Genomic DNA, 22,761 nt, shown 5'->3' with positions numbered 1-22,761 from the left:
AGGCCAGAGCACACGGACGGGGCCTCCAGGGCCTGCACAGCAAGCAGTCTCCCGCCTCAACCATCTCTAAAATCAATCTCGAACAATCTTGAACATTCCTCTCTTCCTCCCCACTTTGCTCTCAGATCCTCTTCTTTTTTTTTTTAATAAAAGCAATGAAACTGCACTGATAATGCGCAGAGTCAAGGAATCAGGAAAAAAGCATTTTCTTTCTACCTTTTGCATTTTGGGGGAGCCATTTTCGTACACGTATCATATGAGGCGGTGGTTCTGTTACGCATGTGATACGGGGTGTTGTGTTTTCACTTACTCGTGAGCGCGGCCCACGGGGTTATGTGGCCTTTGTGACCATTATTTGTACTGCGTACAAGCTACTTCCCTGAGGAGCTGCCTCACCGTCTACTTAGCCGTTTTCTCACTCGCGGACAACCTGCATCTTCTGACCTGTGTTCTTACCATTAAGGCTGCCACAACCACCTTCGTGCCTACAGCGCCCGCCCGTGTGGACTTCGTTTCTTCAGATCGGCTTCCCGAAGTGAAATGTCAAGACACAAAAGCTTTACACCTTCCCTCTCTTGCAGTTCTAGGCGCATACCAGCCAGCTTGTTTTCCAGGGCTGCCCCGATTTCTAACGCCACCAGCCCAGCGATGTATCAGAGGATATTTTCAGTTACTGTTTCCACGTGGACACAGTGAATTCAAAACGGTGCTAACTTAATGTACAAAACACGGCTCTTCGTTACTTGAAGGCATATGCCTTCGCTTGGTTTCACAAACTGGCCTGCGGTCTCAGTCTGACACTTCTCCAAAAGCCTGGGCTCTGGTGGCCACAGGTCACTACTCAAGGCTTGTAAATGAGATGTGATAAAGCCACAAGAAAAAACTACGTTCCAGTCACGAGCACAGGTGCCCTGAAGCTCGCCGTTACACCAAGGAAAAGACGTCAAAGCTCTGACGGTCGCGGGTGCTCGAGTGCGTCTAATGCATTGGGCACTTTTTCGTTGTTGTTGGACTGGGTTTGGTTTTTTGTTTTTTGTTTTTTGTTTTTTTTAAGTTTATTTATCTTGAGACAGAGGGAGTGTGAGCGGGGAAGGGGCAGAGAGGGAGAGGGAGAATCCCAAGCAGGCTCCGCGTGGTAAGCGCACTGAGTCCGATGCAGGGCTCGAACTCCCGAAACCGTGAGATCGTGACTTGAGCTGAAATCAAGCAGCAGACTGAGCCACCCAGGAGCCCCTTGGGCTGGGTGTTTTGTTTTTTGTTTTAATTTTCATTCTACAGATGAGCAAACGGGACATTGGGAGCAATTCAGTGAACTGTCCAACCTGGATCCGGTCGTGCTGGGCATCATGCCAGGTACAGAAACCAGCGGCCACCAGGGATGACATCCACATAGACACCGGAGAGCCTTGCACACAGCAGGCCTTCCGTAAGTATGTTGATGATCTAATCTGACTTTCTAAAGGGCTGTTTTTGAATGAACCATTCTCAGTACTCTGCATATTTCCAAATTCCACAGTAGAATACAGGGAGCCTGTGGGCATAGAGAGGATGGATTTCTTTAAGTAAGCAAGTTGCTAAAGATACTTCGGAAGTGGAGACCAAGGCCTAGAATGGAGTTGACTTTGATCTGGAAATTGCAACGTAAGGAAGGCACTTAAAAGCGAACACTTCATCAAGCCTCGGGCTTTTTTAGGATCAGCAATTTCTCCAGTGGGATCTCTGCTCAGAAGGCTCTGGAAGGCTAGGCTGAGCAACTGTCTACGTGGAAGGCAGCCACGGACCGAGTCAGGGATGCTGTGGAGAGGAGGCAGTCACAGTGGTTCCCAGACTGCTTCGGGCCATCGCTGGAAAGGCGCCCAAGCAGCACTGGCTGGATGTGACATCCTTGAACGCAACGACAGAATGACGGAGGCTGTGCCCATGGCGCCTTGGGCAATCGGAGACCGAGCGGCACTCCTCGAGGGACAGTGCCACCTGGTCAGAAGTCTGCACAGGGCGTTGGCAATAGTCCCAGTGAGTCCCCACTGGGCTCTGGCTCCTCTCACGCCTTCCTGCACGCCTTCCTCTGGTCACCAGGGGCCTGGCTCATGGTACCTGTTGTCCACAGCAGGGACACGTAGCACAGCCGGGGTGAATGCTACTCTGGAGCCCCCATTTTGGGTGCCCAGTGTCAGGTCATGGAGTCTGGGCTGCAAAGCTCCCCCCCAAGTAGTGTGGCCAAGCCACCGTCCTGTCCCGTGGACTTCGTCAGAGCCTGCAGTCCGGAGACTGCTGGGGACTGTCCCCCTTGCCTTCCACCAGGCCTCTGAAGGCTATGCCATAGCAGAGGTTCTGAGAGACAGGTGTGAGGGGTGCCCTTCTGACACTGGAATGGGTCAGTGAGCAGGACGGGGACGGCCCTGCCTCGTGGAACTGACAGGTCTAATAAGGGGGCCTCTTGTGGACCCCGTGATGACCACCGGAAGGTGGAAAGCACAAGGATAACGAAGTTCCGGATGCCGCTTTCTTATTTCTGGGAAGAAGGCTGTTTTTCTTGGGGTGGAGAAAGCACCCTTGGGAAGGGAGGCGGCGTCGGCCGCGTCCACCAACGCTGGGCGACATCGAGCCAGGGCCCGGCAGAAGGACGAGGCCTGGGAAGAGCAGCCAACGGGTCAATGACTCCAGCTCACCCACCCGGGGACAGACGGGAAGTCAGGGTGGGGGAATCCGACTCTGCAGTCTCACGCAATCTTTGAGACGGGAGATGGGGGAGTAAAGGGGAAACCCCCCCCCCGGCCCCCGTCGCAGCAACGGTGACAGCTCATCACCCCCCACCCCCACGTCCCGGGCACTAGCTAAAGCCCGAGGGAGGACGGCGCGGGAGGATCTCGTCCGGCCAAGCCAGGACTGGGCGTCAGTCACCCCATGTGGGGAACTGGGTCTCAGCTGGCCACGTCCGTTCTAAAAACAGAAAGACCACAACCGAGCCCAGGATCTATTTTTACGCCCCGCTCACTGGAGAGGAATGTGTAATATTTCAGTAAAGGGGGAGTGCGTGCAGCCAAAACTAACTGTTGGGCTTGGCAGCGTCCGACCCACCGAAATTGTTGAGACAAAGGCTACAGAAGCGTTGTCAGGAAACATCCTAGTTTACTGGAGCAAATCTGAATAAGCCCACAAGCCATCTAGCATTTATTCTCCCACCTCCTCCTCCAAAGAAGGAAAGAGGAGGAGAAGGTACGAAAAACTTTTAGAATCACAAAACCAGGAGAAGTGACAGCCTGACAGGGAAGGCACGGCAGGACTTGGCCACTGGAGGGTGTCAGACCCTCCGGGCCCACGGGGGGGAGGGGCAGGGCCTGGTGGATTCCCCGCCCCCCAATCCCCAGGCACTGGGCTCGGACCAGGGGCTAAATTACATACTCCTATGCTTTTCCCAGGGAGCAAGGGGACCTACAGACGCGTGGATTAATCCTTCTCCAGCCCCCATGCCCGTATGTCGGGCAGAGTGAGCCTGGGGAAAAACCCAACAGAGGCCCAACAGCTGGGAGGTGCACCGGGGCCCCGGGTGCCGAGTTTCCAAGGTTCAGGGGCCAATGACAGCCTCCACTGCCCTCCCCCCCACCGCCAGGGGCTCATCATCTCACGGGGACAATAGTAATGCCACATTTTCATCTAAGAGGCAGCCAGGTTGCTACGGCACAGCTTATGTATATGGTCCTGGGCTCGGATGTCTAGTCCACACCCCGCACTCTATGCCTTGATTTTCTTATCTGTAAAACGGGGCCGTTGCGAGGCTCACACGAGAGAAAGCACGGCAGGTGCTCAGCAAAGATGGGGGGCATGGGAGCCGTAGGAATCAGAAGAACGCGGGTTTGCGGCGGGTCTGGAGGACAGACTGGATCCTCACAGATGGATGGGGTGGGGGGTGAGCAATGGCACTGAGGCAGGAAAGGCCATGGCTCCTGGGGCAGGAGAGCACGGTGTCTGGGGCACGGGGCTAAGGGCCACAGGACATACCAGCCGGAAAGACCCCTGGGGCCAGAGGTGCAGGGCTAGGGCCACTGGGCTGAAGGAAGACACATCCGTCCACACACAGAGACCCAGGAAAGGTCAGGGTGCCACAGGGCTCAGCTCTGACTCTCAGGAAGGTGAGCCAGGGTCAGAACGGGTGCTGGGGGGCAACGAGGAGGGAGCCGTGACTGCTGGGCAGAGATGGGGGTCTCGGCGAAGAAGGTCCGGGGACCTCAAGCAGCACAGGAGTCAGGCTGGGACAGGGGCACAGGGTGGCTCCAAACTGTCACTGGCAGTAAGGAGAGAAGGCAAGCAGAGCTACAGGCTGGAAGCAAGGGACTCCTCTAGGCACTGAACACCCTGACGGGATGCCCTTCTGTCCCGCCACCGGCAGGAGCCACCCGCAAGCCAAACGGACTTGCGCTCCAATCTCTCTCCGTGGATTCAAGCCGCCTGCCAGTTACAGCGTTCTTCGAGCCCCTGCCCAAAACCCTGACCCAGAGCAAGAGCAGGGACACTGATCTCCCAGGGGCGAAAGAATTCAATGTGAGTGCACATCCCGGACCCAGAGCACACAGCACGCAGGAAGTGTGATATCAATCACGGATCTTTCAAAAATTCAGCACAAAGCCTCCTAAGTGCCTACTCTTCTTCCCAAGGAAGGGGCGGGAAGGCCTCCCTACTCTGGGAATGGTTTATATTGGCCCTCAGAGACCTTTTGATGCAGAAGAAAATCAACGAACCGATCCCCACCAGCCAACTTACCATCCCCAAATAGGCAATGCACGCTGGGAGGAGGACCAAGATGGACAGAAAGAAGCCAGACATCTGGGGCAGGGGGAGGGGCGCATGCTTTGAAGGGGGGTTGTCCCTAGAGCCCAGCAACCCAGCGCCAGGGCCTGACCTGCCTCTGCAGACATCTCCTCTAAATTCCCCAGCCCAGACCCACTGGGGAATGCCAAGAATCCTCTCTGCTCCCTGCCTCCCCTCTCTGGAGCATTCCAAGCGCTGAGTTTCTTCCTCTCAAAAGATCAGTAGCATGAGAAAGGAATCCACCGAGGGGGGCCCACAGGCTGACAGATGGGTGGGAAAGATAACGGGCTGCTCACCCCCAGCTGGGGTGGGCAGTTCTCCCTCTGAGCCTCTCCTCCGTGCTGAAAGAGGGCAGAGAAACAGGGGCGCCAGGGCAGCTCAGTCTCAGAAGGACGCGCCCCAGGCAGGGAGGGCTGGGCTGGAAGACAAAGCAGAACTTGAACAAGGGGGTACTCTTCCACAGACCATTCTGCACTTGGCCCCCAGCCCTCAAGGGCACTCCCGATCACAGCTGCGTTCCGCTGGGGAGGGGACTCCTGGCCCCCAAGCACAGGGCCAGCTCACTCTCCGTGGGTGGCACCCCCATGGGCTGGCCTAAATGGAGGAGCCCACACAGAGTTAACAACGATCGGTCAAACCCCTGGCATTCTCAGTTCTGCCAACAGTCAAGACCCTCGGTCAGGCTGACCCTGGCCTCGGATGACATGACTGCCAGGCTAAGAAGTCAGAGCAGAGAAAGAGTTGGTGAGTGAACAAGGCCAACAGAAGAACGGCTGGGGGAGCCCTGCCCAGCCTGCTAAGCCCCAGAATCATAAGCAAATAAATGTCCGCTTTGGGCCATGGAGCTGTGGGGTAGTCTGTTATGCATCAACAGATAACTACTGGAGAGCAAGAGAACCCACTGCTGGGCCCCGAATCCCACGCCTGGAGATCAGGGCCGCCTAAAACCACCTCCTGTTCGCAGCTCTCCAAAGAGGTTCTCACCAGTCCTCAGGGAGAGTGCGATGACGCCCGAAAAGCAAGGAGGCAGGGTGCTCCAAGTTCAGGCCAGGGAGGTGAGTGGTGGCACTTTCTAGAACTCAACGCTGACTTGTGCAAACAGAGTGGAGCCGAGCCTCTCTGCTCTCTGGAACGGTCTCTGCTTTGTCTCTACAAGGTTCTAACGCTAAACTCTGTAAGTCCAACTTCAAGAGATCAAACCAAAAGGTGAGGACCCCAAGTGAGCCCTCCCGTTGGTTACGTAAGCTGGTTCTCTGCAAAGGGGGCAACACCGATGAACTTCCAGAGGCTTCTCGACTGACAAGGTGCCTGGGGGACCTGGCTGGCAGATGTGGACCCTCAGCACCAGCACAGGGTGTGATCTATGTGGGACAGTTAGCTGTCCTCGTTCTCGTTCACCTATGCCCCACACTGGCCCCGGTGGCTGAGCCCCATCTCGGCACCTGCTCCAACCACCGCCCATCCTTGTCCCAGACTGTCATTGCAGCAAGTTAATAACAGATGGCGTGTCCTGCCCCCAAAATAGCAGGTTCAGTAATATTTCACAAGGTAAATTCTTAATAGAGCTGATATTCTCATGGGGCATGAGACGGACGCAGAGCGTAGGGCGTCATCACTCTTTTGACCTCTGTGCCTTCGTCGCTGTGATATCCTCAAACGTAGGACCCGGTCTGGGGAAGTCTGTGCTGCTTCCTGGGCTACTGCGTCCGAGGCTGCTTGGTCCCACCCTGCAGAGCATCTATTTGTCTGTTACCGGTAGATATCACCGGGAGGGTTAGTGCTCCTCAGTTATTCACCGGGGAGCCCAAAAAGAAGACTGCGGCTCCTGGCTGAACGCCAACGTGACGATGCAGTCTCTACCCACCCACAGCTTCCCTGACAGTGTCACTACACAGGGGATTCCTCGCTGGTTTCAGGAGCCACTGTGTTTCCAGGCTGCTCCTGGATGTCCTTCGACCGGGGTCCAGATCCCTAGGGAGACCCCAGCTTCCAGGCACACCGTTTCGCTCGTGCCGCCCTCTGCACAGACCTAGGTTACTCATCTACAGTGGGAATAAAACACGGGCACATGCTGGGTGCAGACGTAGGATGTTCAGGACCCCACGTAAAGGTGCGCTAAAGGCAGCGGGCATCCGCGCCCGCCAGGTGGACGCGTGCACCTGCACTGACAACACGTATTTCCAAAACCGCCTCCCAGCTCTCAAGTGAGGACCGGATGGTGCACCTCCCCATCTGGGGACGGCTCAGGTCACACGGGGCCCACTCAGCAGCTCTGCCTGTAGGCAACAGCGCCCCCTGCCCTCGTCCGCCGGAACCCTGTCAAATGTTCCATTTTCAGACACAGGTCCCCCCACATGAGGGCTTCCCGGGTGTCTTGTGGACCCCCTCGCTGCCCTGCCCCGCTCTGACCCACCCTCTCCGCAGGCCCCTGCGTGCCCATTTCCGCTGGGATGAGCAATGTGGGCCCAGCCAACAAGCCCCTGCAAGAACAGGCACTTCAGAGCCCTGATCTGACCTCAAGTCTGAGCCCCGTTCCAGGCACACTGCCGTCCTCGGCACCCCATTATGGGGAGAACCCTCCGACACGCAGCACTAAACGTTCTGGACTCTTGCTCGTTTTAGTTGGGTTACAGACACCTGCCTTTTGGTTGCTCTGCCCCCTACTAACGCACTTCTACCGGAGCAGCGAGGCAGGACGGGGGGAAATAGACAAAGCCATTTAAGCTTGACGCCATGAATCAACTCTAGCAATAATCATCATCTAGCATCATCATCACCATCAAAGTGAACGAGGGACTAGGGGTTAGCGATCCAAGCTGCACTGTACCGCTAACACCTGTCCATGTGTATCCACTGCCTCATCAACTTCACAGGCTTCCAAGAGCGTATGTCCTTTTTTCCTCCCCACCCGCCGCCCCCAGGACTGTCACGCCTCCAGGCAGACTCTTGCAGGCAATTTTGATAGATCTGCAGTCTCATCTCCGCCACTGTCCCTCTCCTGCCCCTACCCTGAGTTCATTTTAATAACGCCTGCCCCCCCTCAAAAGCTTCTCTCCAAGCTTTGCTTTACGGAGCGCCCCCACTAAGGTGCTGAGTATTGGTCAGCAGAGCCAGGAGCAGAGAAAGCCCCGAATGGGGCTGACTCTGCTTTCCCAGGACGGCCGGGGTCCTGGTCAAGGGGCGACCACTTTAATTCCATCACGATGCCTCCCCACAGGTTTCCTAGCTCATCTCCATGGTCTTCCCTCCTCTCCTTTTCCACCAGCAGGGGGGCATCACCTGCAGCAGGATGGTGGGGCCTCTGCCTTCTGAGTCCACCGAGAGCTACAAGAAAAATACACAACCACGCCATTCTTTTTCAAAAGGACAAACAAATCTAAATTTAATCCAACTTACCCTCGTTTCCCAGGAGAAAGGGGCAGAGTGCTCATCTTGCCAAGTTATGTCCTGAAATAAAAATGCGAGAATAAATCTGAAACCCAAACCCAAACATACCCCATGCAAACATCCACCCGAGGCCACAGGGTAAGTAAGACTTAGGACGCATCCCAACTCCTGGCTTGGAGCAAGCCTGATGTTTGGATGCTCTGCATAGACTGCGCTGACCTTCTCAGTCTGGCCTCACCCTCACTTTTTTGGAGGTGGCCAGGCACGCCCCTCCCCCACCCAAAGGAGGCTCAGTGAATGAATGGGAGGGAGGCCCTGGGGGGGGGGGGCAAAGGGGGAGGAAATCGATGACTGGGATGTGAGCAGAAAGGGGAAGGGGCTTTACAGACTTGAGCCTCAGCTCTAGGAGGACTAGACGTTATGGGAAGATGAGGGAGCCTTCGGAGCCTCCGTTTCCTCACCTGGAAGAGGAGAATCACGCTTCCCTTGCAGGGCTGTTGTAACGATCAACATGGGAACAGAATGTCAGGCAATAACCCTCCAGCCAAAGCCAGTGCCGCTGAGCCTCCGTGCCCCCCCCCCGCCCCCATGTGCCCAGCAGAGATCTCGAAAGGGCCGACTGGCAACATCAATGAACATCCCCATTTAGTACAGGTGCCTACTGGTAAGGAGAGCTCTGAAGTCACCCCCACACTCCCCCGCAGCACACGATGGAAAGCCCCCTCCAGAACCGGAACTGAGAATCTGACCTCGGATCCAACATGTTTTGCACACTGGCCTGAACAAAGGAGGGGAACATCGCCTTTTCCTGGCTACCCCCTCCGAGCCCCCAGCCGTCTTCCTGTGCTACCAAACGTCTCCTCTGTGCCTGCTTCCACTGGGGATATTTTCGGAACCGAAAGTTGGGACACGCTGAAAATGGGTTAAAGTATTTTAAATTGGGACGGTCCTGGGGGCGCCTGGGGTGGCTCAGTCGGTTGAGCATCCGGCTTCAACTCAGGTCACGGTCTCACAGTTTGCGAGTTCGAGCCCCATAGCGGGCTCGCCGCTGTCAGCCTGTCAGCACAGAGCCCGCTCCGTCTGTCCCTCTCCCGCTTGTGCTCTCCCCCAAAATAAATAAATATTAAAAAAAAAAAAATTGGGACGGCCCTTGCTTAAAGCACCCCTGCTAAGAGAGGTCCTCCCACCAGAGGTGCTCCCACCCCCAGAGTTAGGCCATCAGGCTCTGTCCCCCTCTGGGTCTGCTGATGCCCTACTTTGGTAGCAGCGCTGTCCCCACCTTAGCCTCTGGGCCGGTTTGCATTGGCCCCATGAGCCTGGCTGTCGGGGTAAAAACTACTAATGAGCTAGAACGTGGGCCACTGCCCTGCCATTTGGAGCTCCAGCTAAACCCCAGGTTTACAAACTCAGTTTACAAACTCTTGTCCCTCCAAAAACGGATGTGGGCCACCAGGAGGAATGTGAACCAACGGGCCTTTGTGACAAGAGATAGGGGCTGCAGGCCTAGCTTCAGCGGCAGGGGATTCCTGCGTCCAGCCCAGCCTGTGTGTGCAGGGGGGTGGCTGGCGGAGGGCACGGCCGAGCCAAATGACCTGAAAGTCTCCCAAAGTCTATGAGCTCAGGAAGCTCTAAGCTCGTCCTAGAATAACAAAACAAGAAGGATTTTTTTCCTATGTGGGGAAAGTGAAGGAGGCTCATGGCACTTACGTATCATTTATTCTGGATTTGGAGCTGTGGGGGCAGAGGAAAGGGAAATCCACTGGCAAACGTGGTCCTTCCAACCCGAGGTGGGACAGCCCAGGGGGGGCCGCCCCAGTGGACAGAGGAGGTGCGCGGAGATTAACTGGGCAGGCAGAGCACAGAAGGGAGCAGACCCAGTGGCCAAGGGCATGCTGGAGCCGGACTCCCCTTATCATGGGCTATGACCTAGCCTTAAATATTAGCTACACGGCTGAGATTGGCTAAAATTAAAACACAACTTTTGGCTTTGCAAGGAAAATGAGCACAGACTCACAGGAGCACGGACTGAGCCGGGAGGCTGGTGAGCCAGCAGTCACCAGTGGCTGCAGCCCATGTTAGCTGAAATTCCAAGGGGGTCGAAGACAGAGAGGGGGGTCACACCGTGAACCCTCCCCAACTTGGTGTCAGGTCAACAGTCTTTTGTTTGCGGCCAGCAAGAAACTCAGTCGAGGGGCAAATTCCTTAGATTTCTGCAATCCTGAGCTCATAAAAATACTAAAACGCCTTACAAGAATAAACACGCCGAGCACAAATGTTGCGGAAGTTCTGATGTCAGCCGAGGCTGTGCGCTCCAGCGCTGGAAAGAGGCTCCCCGGGCAGCTGGATGCAAAAGGGCCTCAGAACTGCAGAGTGGCGGTGCGGGCACACACAGTGTTCTCTTTTCTTCCAGTCCTGCGATGACCGGCAGGCAACCAAAACGTGGCCAGGCACGCGCTGGTGGATGCCCACACGTGCTTTCTGTAGGGGATGGATGCTTGCAAGGCGCCCCCGCCAGCCCTCCTGGTGCCCAAAACCTGAAACGATCGAAGCACCAAACCACGCCTGCCGCTTAGACCACGGGATGTCATGGAGTGGGGGCTCGGTCATGGCCCAGAGTTACCCTCACAGTCAAATTCCTCTCCACGAGGGAGGTCTGTGCCAGAGACAGCACTGCATCTCTCTGGAAACGACTTCCTCTCTGCAGCACGGCACGGGAAGAAGCCTAGAAGTCACTAGATCCCAAAAGAGCAGGGCAAAAAGCAGAAGGGAAGCCACCGAGAGCCACAGGACACACAGCCCCTGGAAATTAACACGTGGGAGGCTCTGCTCTTCGCCACGTGGCTCCAAGGACTCCCGGATGCACAGGCACCAACTAGTCTTTCCTCTGACATCCCAGAGGCCCTGGTTCGCTCTTGCTGGAAAATATTCGCCCAATGTAATGTTCACCTCCCAATGGAGAAAGTACTTTAAAAAAAATAAATAAATAAAAAAGAATGTCTATTCTCTGCCCGTAGTACCAGAACGCATATTTGCACAAAATCTCCGGCATTTACTTTACTGTTTGGGAAAAGAATGGAGGCCGGAGTGTTTTAAGATCTCTGTGGGGCCCCCCTTTCAGAGGCCGCAGTCAGCCGTGGGCTGGAGTGGGCTCGCGCCAACCCACGCAGAAGTGGACTGTGAGACGTTTAGGGATTTTTGAACCTGGTGTTAAACATAGCCATTGCTATTATTATTATTTTTTTTTTTTTAACGTTTATTTTTGAGACAGAGAGAGACAGAGCATGAACGGGGGAGGGGCAGAGAGAGGGAGACACAGAATCTGAAACAGGCTCCAGGCTCTGAGCTGTCAGCACAGAGCCCGACGCGGGGCTCGAACTCACGGACCGCGAGATCATGACCTCACCCAGGCGCCCCAGCCATTGCTATTATTAAAAGAATTAGGGGCACCTGGGTGGCTCAGTCGGTTAAGCATCCGACTTCGGCTCAGATCATGATCTCACGAAGCAGCCACCTGAACAGATGCTCGAACACCGGTACGCACGGCCGAGTTACGCGCGCGGGAGCCAGAACGTGAAAACAATGCAAACGTCCGTCAACAGATGAACACACAAAACGGGACAAACACATCCGGTAGCAGAATACTACTCAGCTTTCAAAAGGAAGGAAATTCTGAATCAGGCTACAACCTGGATGAATCCTGAAGACATTCTGCTAAATGAATGTGCCAGTCACCCAAGGGCAGATGTCATATGCCAGCTATTTGAGGTACCCAGACGAGGCAAATTCACGGAGACAGGAAGGAGAATAGAGCTCACCAGGGGGGCAGCTGGAATGGGAAATCATTGTTTAAAGGATTCAAAGTTTCTTTTTTTTTTTTTAATGTTTACTTATTTTGAGAGAGAGAGAGGCAGAGAGAGAGGCAGAGAGAGAGAGAGAGAGACAGAGAGAGGGAGAGAGAGAATCCCAAGCAGGCACCACCCTTTCAGTGCAGAGCCTGACACAGGGCTCCATCCCACGAACTGTGAGATCATGACCTGAGTGGAAATCAAGAGTTACTCTTAACCGACTGAGCCGCCCAAGCAGCCCTGGATTCAGAGTTTCTGACGGGCGATGGTAAAGTTCTAGAAACGGAGAGTGCTAATGGCTGCACAGCAGTGCGAATATACTAAACGTATACTTAAAAATGGTTAGAAGGGTCCACTTTATGTTATGTATATTCTCCCACAATAAAGAGATCTGAAAAGGCTACGTACTAGATGAGTCCAACTGTATGAGTTCTGGAAAAGGCAAAATTACAAAGACAGTAAAAAGACCTGTGGTTGCTGGAGTTCGAGAGAGGGCAGAGCGCAGAGGATTTAAGAGCAATGAAAACACTCCATACCGTATACTGTAGCGATGGATCCTGTTCTCAAAACCTACAGAATGTGCCCCATCAAGAATAAACCCCAATGTCAACCACAGGCTTTGGGCAACGACGATGTGTCGAGCAGGCTCATCCACTGTAAAAAACGTTCCACTCTGGCGGCCGATGTTGACAGTGGGGGGGGGGGGGGTGTGGAGCTGTTGAGGGGGGGGTTTTCCACTCTTTTTGCTAAAAAACTATTGCTAAAAAAAAAAATCTGTTTTTCAAAAAAAAAAAATGTCCCCCCTGAAAAAAAAAAACCCTACAAAAGTCAAGAATGCTCAAAACTCATCACTTCCTAATTAATTACCGTGGTGCCTCTGGCTACTACCTATGGTCTTCGGGTTAAAAGTCGTGGTCAGAGAATGATTTCTCTGTGAAAGTCATGACTATTCTAAAATTATTCCAGAATGAGAAACTCTGGACTTAAAATTGATGACTTCAAGAATGGTGAAATTTTACAAGTATCAACCTTTCCTCTTAATGAACCGGGTTAGACACGACTGAGCATTTATTCTTTTGTAACTTTCTTTCCGCTTTCAGGGCCAACGAATTTTATCGTTGCGTCTCAAGCGTGTGGGGCCGATGGCACCTGTGGACAGCACTGTCTGCATTGGGTGTCCCTTAGGTCCTCTACAGGCCCACCCTAAGAAGGAGGCCGACCCGGAGGCACGGGCTATCTGAGGTGGCCTCTGACCTCCCACCGCACAAGGCCAGGCCACTAACATCTGAAAAACCGTTTCTGAGACCCTGCAGCACTTGGGAGGTCTAGGCTACACCCTGGGCCTCTCTGAAGGCTGGGGGCCTGTCTGCCACCTTGGCCCGAACAAACTGCACCCTCTTTGTGGCAGGCACACCTGTCCCAGGTATTCGATGGGAATGGCTCCTTCCCACGTGCCTGGGGTTCACGCAGGCACCGATCACAGACACCAGACTCCAGACGCTCTCGAGGGGGCCTGTACCCCAGCCGTTCCCGGGCCTGACTGTAAATTGGCGTCCCCTAGGGTGCTGTTACAACCGGCAGAACCTGCAGGTCCCTTCTGCCCCAGTTTTACAACGCTAACAACTCCCTAGGTAATTCTAATGTCGCCATTCCACGGGGCGGCTTACCTGGTTCCGCTCGCCATGAGACGCCAGGCTCCCCGCACATCGTGAGCGTTTGGCCGCAGGGCCACCCCAGGCTGCCCGTGCCTGCGGACCTCCAGGGCGCAGGGGCCCGCCTCTGTCTGCCCAGTCCACACCACGGGCAGCGGTGCCCTCGGTCACTACTGCCAGGTGGCTCTCATCATCCCCAGACAGGACCTCCTCCCAAACCCACCCAGGGTTCAAGCTGCTCTCACGAGAAGCCTGGGGCTTCTGGGCCAGCTCTCTCCCATCCTACTCTGGAGCAAGGCGAGATCAGGGCTCTGCGCATTAGTACAATCACCCGAGGCAAATGAACAGTCTCCTGATATGCTGCAAGGCTCCAGCATAATGCAATTCGCATTTGAAAACATTCGTTCCCTTATTCCTCCATATGCATTCAAAGATGACCTACGAAACGAGTGCGGCTGCATTTCTAACGACACTGTTGCATACCTACGAGAAGTATGCAACCGTTACGGACGAAACACTCTCATTTGCTGGAGTCAGAACGTCCTCAGAATGTAGGAACACGGTGCACGATTGGCTCAATTTCAGTGCCGACGGGAGTTAGAATCCCAACCACCGAGCATCCCAGAAATAGATGTGCTCCTTGAGTAATTCAAAAGCAGTGTCAGGATCCGGAACGTGGCAAGGTGCTCACTGGAACCACACGTCGTCACTGTGCTCCTGAAGTCCCTAAATTACAGGAGATTCTGGTTGACAGATGGTGGCATCTTGGCTTAAAGGTAAAAAATTTAAACTGTGAGATACCACAGGTCGGAGAAATCAGGCTCAGCCGGCAGAGCCTGGAGAAGGGGACAGAAACTCCCCTCTGTCGCTGACTGTCGCGGCCCTCTAGTGATGTCACGTGGTCTGGGCTTCCCGGCACATCCAGCACGGAGCACATTGTCCCTGGGGAGCTGTTCCGTGTCAGCAGCAGCACGGTAGAAGCGGGTGAGACAATCCCACTCCGTGGTATGCAACCAGACAAGTTGAAAACCTACATCCGCACAGAAACCGGCACGCGGATGTTTATAGCAGCTTCACTCGTAATTTCCAAGACTTGGAAGCAACGGAGATGTCCCTCAGCAGGTGCATGATAAATACACCACGGTTCCCCCAGACAATGGGTTGTTATTCGGCGCTACAAAGACATGAGCTATCAAGCTGTGAAAGGGCCTGCGACGCGTATTACTCAATGATAGAAGCCAATCTGAAAATGCTACAGACTCTACGGCTCCAACTACGTGACATTCTGGAAAAGGCCAAACTATGGAGACAGTACCGAGAGCGGGGCTTGGGGATGGGAGGGATGACCAGGCGGAGCACAGGATGTTTAGGGCGGTAAACTATGCCGTATGATGGCTACGTGTTGTCATACGTTTGGCCTGACCCACTGAACGCTCGCAAGAGTCAGCCCCGATGTAAAATACTGACTCTGGCGGATGCTGATGCATCAGTGCGGGTTCATCCAAGGTAACAGGTGCACCACTCTGAGCGGGGCTGTTGGGGGGGGGGGGGGGGGGGGGGGGGGGGGTGCGGGTGCTGTGTGTACGTGGGGCAGGGAGAATACAAGAAATCTCTACTTTCTGCTCAGTTTTGCTCTCAACCTAAAACTGCTCTAGAAAACAAAGTTTACTTTAAAAAAAACAAAAAACAGGGGAGTGAGGAAGAAGAACGATTAAAATATGCCCTTTTTTTCAACCAACGCCTTCTTTTTAGGGACCATTATTTATCTATTTATGGAATCGATGCTTTTCCCTCTGACTTGTCATATATTTAACTCTGCTGAGATAGGAGGGTTTCCATAAACGCAAGGACAAAACTGCAGTCCCCACAACAGAAAGGCAGCTAGGACTGAACTAGCAGGCAGGTTCCACAGGGAATACAAAGTCAGACACGAAAGCTGGGTGCCATGGCGGTAATGCGAGCAGGGGGAGGTGGAAGAGAGTTTGAAGGCAACAGACAGAAAGGTCTAGGGGCACCTGGGTGGCTCAGTGTGTTAAGCATCCGACTTCGGCTCAAGTCATCATCTCATGGTTCCTGAGTTCGAGCCCAGTGTCGGGTTCTCTGCTGTCAGCACAGAGCCTGCTTCAGATCCTGTGTCTCCCTCTCTCTCTGCCCCTCCCCAGCTTGTTCTCTCTCTCTCTCAAAAATAAATAAACATTAAAACATTTAAAAAAAAAGACAGGTCTGGTCTTTATTATTTAAAAACAAAAACAAAAACAAAAGGATTTTCTTCTCCAGAATTAAGGGACTCTCTTGAGATTGTGAAAATGACTCCTGTCAATGAGACAGGACTCCAGACCTGCCCACATGCTTCCCAGCTCTGCCCCACCCCTTCCCTGCACACCCTCCCACAGGAGCCAGGGAGAGGACCACAGGCTCCCTTAGCTCCCAGGGCCCACCTGCTCAGTACCCTTCCTCTCCTACGTGGGGTAGCAGGCCAGGTGCTAATCCCGGCAAAGAACCTTCCCAAAGGGGAAGCGTGCGGCGGAGGCCCAGCAGCCTCCCCCTCGCGGCCCAGGAAACGGATCTGAACTCAGGGCCACATTCTCAACTCCTGCCCAGAGCCGGGGCACAGAAACCCAGGTCCCAGGATGCGAAAAGCCACGTGGACCCTGTCATCTTTTCTAAAAAATGCATGGCGGGGCGCCTGGGTGGCGCAGTTGGTTGAGCGTCCGACTTCAGCCAGGTCACGATCTCGCGGTCCGTGAGTTCGAGCCCCGCGTCAGGCTCTGGGCTGATGGCTCAGAGCCTGGAGCCTGTTTCCGATTCTGTGTCTCCCTCTCTCTCTGACCCTCCCCCGTTCATGCTCTGTCTCTCTCTGTCCCAAAAAAAAAAAAAAAAAAAAAAAAAAAAATGCATGGCTCTACCAGACAGAAGGTGGGAATCGTAATTACACATTCCACCTTCCTTAAAGAACAAATCCCAAATACTGAGAAAGCAACTCTCAGATTTCCCCCTTATTTTTTTAGTTTCTTATTTTTTATTTTCTGCCAAAGGCTGAAACAGGAAAAGACCAAACTGCTCGAGGGGAAGGGTCAGAGGGGTCCGCGCACGTTACGGGTCCGCTGTCAGGCCATCACGTATCCAACCTCAAACCTGATGAAGGTGTTAGTACTTGAGGAAAGTTCTAGAAGGACACTACCAACCGCTTCACAATGCTGCTCCTGCATGGTTTGGATTTCTTAACAGTAACGTACAGGTACACGATTTTACGTATTTTGTAACAATTTAATTAGTTAATTTTTTTAAAAACACAAGCAAGGGGTGCCTGGCTGGCTCCGTCAGCAGAGTGTGTGGCTCTTGATCTAAGGGTCATTGAGTTCGGGCCCTAAGTTGGGTATCGCGGTTACTAAGAAAAATAAATAAACTTAACAACAAAAAAAGAAAAAACCTAGGCTGGCCAGCCTGGACCCTGAGGAGGAGGAAAAAGCCCCGAGGACGCTGAGCACAGACAGCAGCTTCACCAGGTTTGCCGAACCGGGATGTTCCATGCTGACCCCCTGGCCTCGGAGCCCCCCCCCCCCGCCCCCCGCAATCACTTCTGGGAAAGGCTGGGAGCAAGAGCGAGAGGGGTGGGGGAGGGGGGGTTGGCAAGGCATGGACCCCCAGAGGCCCGAGAAGTGCAGGCCGTGCAGAGGGTGTCAAGGGAGTCAGGGAGGCCAAGGCTCAGCCCCAGAAAAGGAGGTGAAGGCGGAGGGGGGCGAGGGGGCAGCCAGCCAGCCCCCAGATCCCTGTGGGAGGGGGCCGGAGGCGGGTGCCCAGGAGGGACACTTCCTTCCCACAGTGGCTGGTCTTGCTCAGCTGTTCGAGAGGGGGTGGCGCTGTGTGGCCCCAGGGCCCTAAACCTCTGTGTTCCGCAACGTGCAAAATCCAGATCAGGGTCGCGGGGGGCTGGCACACGGCAACACCCTTCCTACCCAGCTTCACCTACTTTACTCGAGGCAGGAGGCACAAGTGGGTCTGGGAGAAGTCAACACACCAAATTTCCAGGCTTACCTGCTGGGTCCCTGGGTGGAGCCTAGAACGTGACCCAGATCCTGCGAGACGGGTGGCAAGGGGTTTGGGAGTGGTCGCAAACATTCAGCTTTTGGGGGTTTTTTTCTCCCCCCTACTTGATAATGGGAAGCAGCAGAAGCAGACTGAGTGATCTCGAAAACCTTCTAAAACGAAGACCTCTCATCTCCCAGAGTAAGCCATTCCCCAGACTTTACTGCTAAAGGATGGCAGGGGAAGTCGGACTGCGAAAGGCATCCGCTTGCAAACACGCCTTAACGTTCATACCACGTACGGGACCAGAAGGGCATGTCCCAGCATCTATGTCGCTCCAAGGCAGGACTGCCACTCATTTCATGAAGGGAGACCTATGCCCTGAGCAGGGGTCGCCTTGCTGGTGACACGGCCGGAATGGAAGCCAGGTCTGGGGACACTCCGTTTCTTTTGCTAGGAGAGACGTATGCCGCCAGCAGGAGCTCCAGATTCTCTGACAGGAGCTGCTTGGGGACAGGATGGGGGGCAGGAGGGGCTGGCGGCCTGATGTGGAAACTGTACGAAGATCATATGTCCGAGGGGGGAGTTTTTAAAGGAAGTGGTGAAAATTACGGGCAGCCTAAGCAGTCCTAAAGCCAGAGGGCCTCTAGTTTCTAACATAATAGGCTGAGAAACATTTGCCGAATTGAGTCCCAAGGAAGTAAAAACTGAAAACTGACGGGTCCCCTCCTGGCCAATGCACAAAGGCAGCCAATCTCCTCCTGCGCCAGGCTGGTCATCCTGGCAAGGGTGGGGATCTGAGCCCTGGTCTTCTCTCTGTACAGTGAGGGTAAAAATGAACACAGATGCCACAGTGCTGAACAGTCCTACACAGAGCAGTCCCCCCTGACCATACTCGTGGCCACCAAAATCGATGGCCATCATTATGCAATCAGGTTTCAGAGCGCCTGGGTGGCTCAGTCACTTAAGCGTCTGACTTCGGCTCAGGTCATGATCTCACGGTTCCGGAGTTCTGGCCTCATGTCAGGCTCTGTGCTGACAGCTCGGAGCCTGGAGCCTGCTTTGGAGTCTGTGTCTCCCTCTCTCTCTGCCCCTCCCCTGTTCACGCTCTGTTGAATGCTCTCTCAAAAATAAATGAACATTAAAAAAAATGTGTGTATATAAATACCTATCTATCTATCTATATTTACACACACACACACACACACACACACACACACACACACAATCAGGTTTCTAATGACTAGACGCTGGTCACATAAGACTTAAAATGTGGGATACAAAAATGTTACTGGCAACGGGGGACAGGGTATTCAGAGAAACAGGTGATGTCCTTGTCTTTCAGGGTAGCTGAAAGGGTGGGGTGGCACAATCTGAGGCTGATGTGACCGCCGATCCGGAGACAGGCCACATCATGGCCAGGCTGTGGACAGAGCAAACCAAAGCTTCAAATACGTGCCCCAAAGCACAGCACCAGAGCCCCCCAGGACAGAGCTCCCTCTCACGTGGACAACTCTGACTGGACAACCCCGATTGGACAACCCCAGGCTTAGCAGCAGCAAGAATATGTTTATTTCATAATAATGATTTTTGTAAGTGGAAACAGAGACTGGCTAATACAGTTGCCGCTTGAACAGCACCGGGGTTAGGGACACCTGTGCAGTTAAAAATCCACATGTAATCTTCCAACTCCCCAAAAACTTAACTAATAGCTTACTATCGACCAGAAGCCTTGCCGATCACATCAGCAGTCGATTAACATGTATTTCGTGAGTTATGTGTGTTTACCGTATTCTTCCAAGAGAGTAAGAGAAAAGAAAACGTTATGCAGAAATTCCTAAGGAAGAGAAGACACATTTACAGGACTGCGCTGATCAGGAAAAAAATCTGCATATAAATGGACCCACGAGCTTCAAACCCATGTTGGCCAAGGGTCAATGGCATTCTCACCGTCTTGTAAGCCCACAGGCCCTTCGTGGACATTCGCTCTCTACTCATCCTGTTAATGTCACTCCCATCGCAAAGGTGAGAACGCTGAAGCTCAGAGAGGTCTGTGATTTCACCCCGGTCAAAAAGCTGGGGGAGCCAAAACTCAAGACTGACTGCAAAGCCCAGAGTCCTCCTACTTCAGCCTTAGGAAACGGCCTCAAAAGCCAGGAGGCCAGTGATCTTTCACTGAAGTACTAAAAATAGTCCCTGCTCATCGTCTAGGGTCAGACAGCAGCTCCAGAGAGAGCTGATTCACCCAAAGCACCCAGCCATCAGAGGTCTGTCTGTAGATGTGGGGCAGGGAGTGCGGGGGGGGGGGGGGGGGGAGTTGAGAGGGTAGGACGCTGGAGGGCCCTGGAGAGCATTCTCCCCCATTCCATGATTGGCTGCCGAGGCCCCTGGGACACCAGAAGACAGATCAAGTGGGAAGGGACAGAGTGCCCTACTCACTCTGGTTTAGGGCCCTTCTGGACAAACCTGGGTCACCTATTTGGGCCACTCTGTCTGGCAGCCTACCCACGGTCACTCCCCACCCCGTCTCCATCCATCGTCCCTTGTGTCTAGGAGCCAGCCCTCTCCATGAACAGCTCTCCTCCTGGACCACCAACTAGTCTGGGGCCAACCTCCTGCCAGGTCTCGGGAAATGCATTTTAAACCCCCTAGTCCCATTAATCCACACAGCCACCACAGGCAAAAATACCCCACGGGCAATGTTCCTAAGTACCCCTCCTCTAATTCGGTGTCTCCTGTCTCTCTGCCCATCTGCGCTAAAGTTGGTCAGAGCCATGTCAGGGCACGTTCCCAGCCCGTTTTGTAAAGCTGAGTTCAAGTGTAAAAAGCAGGGCAGGTTTGCTCCTGGAGAAGCGTGCAGGTCCCACACTGAACAGTTCCAATTGCTTTTAAATCACACTGGGTTTACAGACTCAGAAACAGCTCAGTCTGGTACCCAGTTAAGGAACTGGAGCACAAAATGAACTTGGCCACATCTTTCCTTATCAGTGATACTGAGCCCTTATATGGCAAGGGCCTTTTAATGATGAGCAGGCATGCGGGTATTCTTAGCCGGACACCAAGCTAAGGAAAAATGACAGTCACTCTCCAACATCTGTTAAATACTTACAAGTTTACTTCCTCTCATATGTACTTACTCATGACTTTTCCAAAGAGAGAATGCATGTGTTTTCATCGCTCGAACCTGAGCACACACACTTGCAAACATTTGCATACACATGCGGATTTTCACACGGAAAATGTTTCAGCTCTCAAATACATTTTGAACCTATATTTTCATGCCTCCAGTTTACCACACCCTTGTTTTTCCTGGCAAAGCCTTCAGAGTTTCAAGTGCAATGGAGACTTTTCTTTGAATTCAGTCAGAAGAAGGCAGTGGTGCCAGCGCCTTTCACACATCCCTCACATGTAAGTGGGTTTATGACCGCAAACATTTTGTACTAATAAATGTCTCAGCACACCCAAGTCTGAAAATCAGATTTAGAACTCGCCGTCCTTTCCTTCCCCAATCCACGACACCCTCCGAAAAAGTTGCCAAGCGCAGCACCCCTCCTTGAGGCTCACAGCCTTAACAAATGCGGGTTTCATTTGTATACTTCTTTTTATACTTCTAGCTCCTTTTGACTTCGCCCTTCATGGTAAAAGTTCAGTGTGAAAGGCCAGCCAGCCACAGTGCCAATTCTAATGGCACCAAAGAGGCTTCAGTGGAACAAACAAAGAAGGAGAAAAAGAAGAAAAGAAAAAGACCAAGTTTCCAAGCGGCACTGAACACCCAGGCCTCCGTGACTTAGAAGGGGGCATCCCTGAGTTTTTTCCTGTATGGTTTACAGTGTTTCTCTCCTCTAGAAGTGTGGGCACAGTGTCCAGATCAGAGATGCAGACATGCCCTTATATGTAGCAAAGGCTTGCTGGAGCCCATTTAAACTCATCCCGTAGTTTCTTGATGGAAAAACGGGGCTCTGTGCTCACCCCAAACCAAAGCTGCACAGCGTGCTCACCCGGAAAACATTTTAGGGAAACATCTTCGGTTTTGCCTCCTAACCCTGGAAGGCACCTCTTCCTTCTCCTTATCTTGCTTGACAATTTCACCTGCCCCATACAGCTCATCACAAATATTAACATTAATACATAGAACTTTCTGAGTGCCTTCCCTGGCAGGCACGGGGTGGGTATCATTATCTCCGGTTTACACCAGGAAGGGGGGTGGGGACTGAGGCTCTAGGAGGTTAAGTCACCCATGGCCATACAGCCAAGTAGCAAAGTGGATCAGAACTCAGGCTTGGCTGGCTGAAAATTCCTTGCTGTTTCCACTCTGGTCCGCCTCGCTTAAGAGCAGCCGCCTATGGCTCGGAGAAGTCTCTGGATCCGGTGAGGCCCAGCAGAGCAAGTCTAGATGGAGGGTCTTTAAAGACCCCCTCCTCACGGCGATTCTCAAACTCCCCCTGGGGAGCCCCTAGCCCCGCGCCCCCGGCCCTGGGACGCCCCTCGCGCCCACTCCCATCTCCGCGCCTTCTTGCCAGCCCGGACCCCCGCGACCTGCAGGGGCCACGAGGGGAGGGGAGAGGGTCCCCGGCCCCGCCCGCACCTACCTCGTCCCCGAAGCGCACCACCTTCTGGCCCGTGGGCCCGCGCAGGCCGGGGAAGCGCGCCAGCTCCTCGGAGTCCCCGGGGTCCCCGGGGGCGCGGGGCGCCGGGGCGCCCGGCCCCACCAGGCACCGGTCGATGATCTCGTCCTGCTGTGCGGGCGGCAGCCGCGCCCACTCGGGCCCGTACTTCTCGCGGATCTTCTCCTTGTCCTGCATGATCTTCCTGGCCATGGGGCTCAGCGACGAGAAATAGGTGAAGCGCTTCCGCTCCCGGTCGTCCAGAGGCCGGTTCCCGCTCATGACCGCCGAGCGCGAGGCCGCGATCGCCGCCGCCATCGACGCCATGCCCGGCCGGCCCGCCGCTCCCCCCGCCCGCGCCCCTCCCCGCGCCGCGCCGCCCCCGCAGCCCAGAGCCCCGCCCCGCGAGCCCCATGGCCAGGAAGATCATGCAGGACAAGG

At 54.1% G+C, this 22,761-nt stretch overlaps 1 protein-coding gene across 1 annotated transcript in view; it reads right to left on the bottom strand.

Moving 5' to 3' along the window:
• The window catches only part of CD2H1orf198 (chromosome D2 C1orf198 homolog), a 30,978-nt gene extending 8,291 nt beyond the window's left edge, over positions 1-22,687 (bottom strand). The window contains exons 1-2 of the mRNA XM_049645052.1: positions 22,306-22,687; positions 8,203-8,253 (exon numbers count right to left, since the gene is read on the bottom strand). Coding sequence (XP_049501009.1) covers positions 8,203-8,253; positions 22,306-22,647 — 393 coding nt within the window. The 5' untranslated portion in view covers positions 22,648-22,687. The remainder of the gene's footprint in view (positions 1-8,202; positions 8,254-22,305) is intronic.
• Positions 22,688-22,761: the final 74 nt, after the last annotated feature.

The sequence above is a fragment of the Panthera uncia genome, chromosome D2 (assembly GCF_023721935.1).
Source record: "Panthera uncia isolate 11264 chromosome D2, Puncia_PCG_1.0, whole genome shotgun sequence".
Classification (NCBI taxonomy): domain Eukaryota; kingdom Metazoa; phylum Chordata; class Mammalia; order Carnivora; family Felidae; genus Panthera; species Panthera uncia.
Note: the sequence above shows the minus strand (reverse complement) of the source record. Positions and strands in the feature narration are given on the sequence as shown.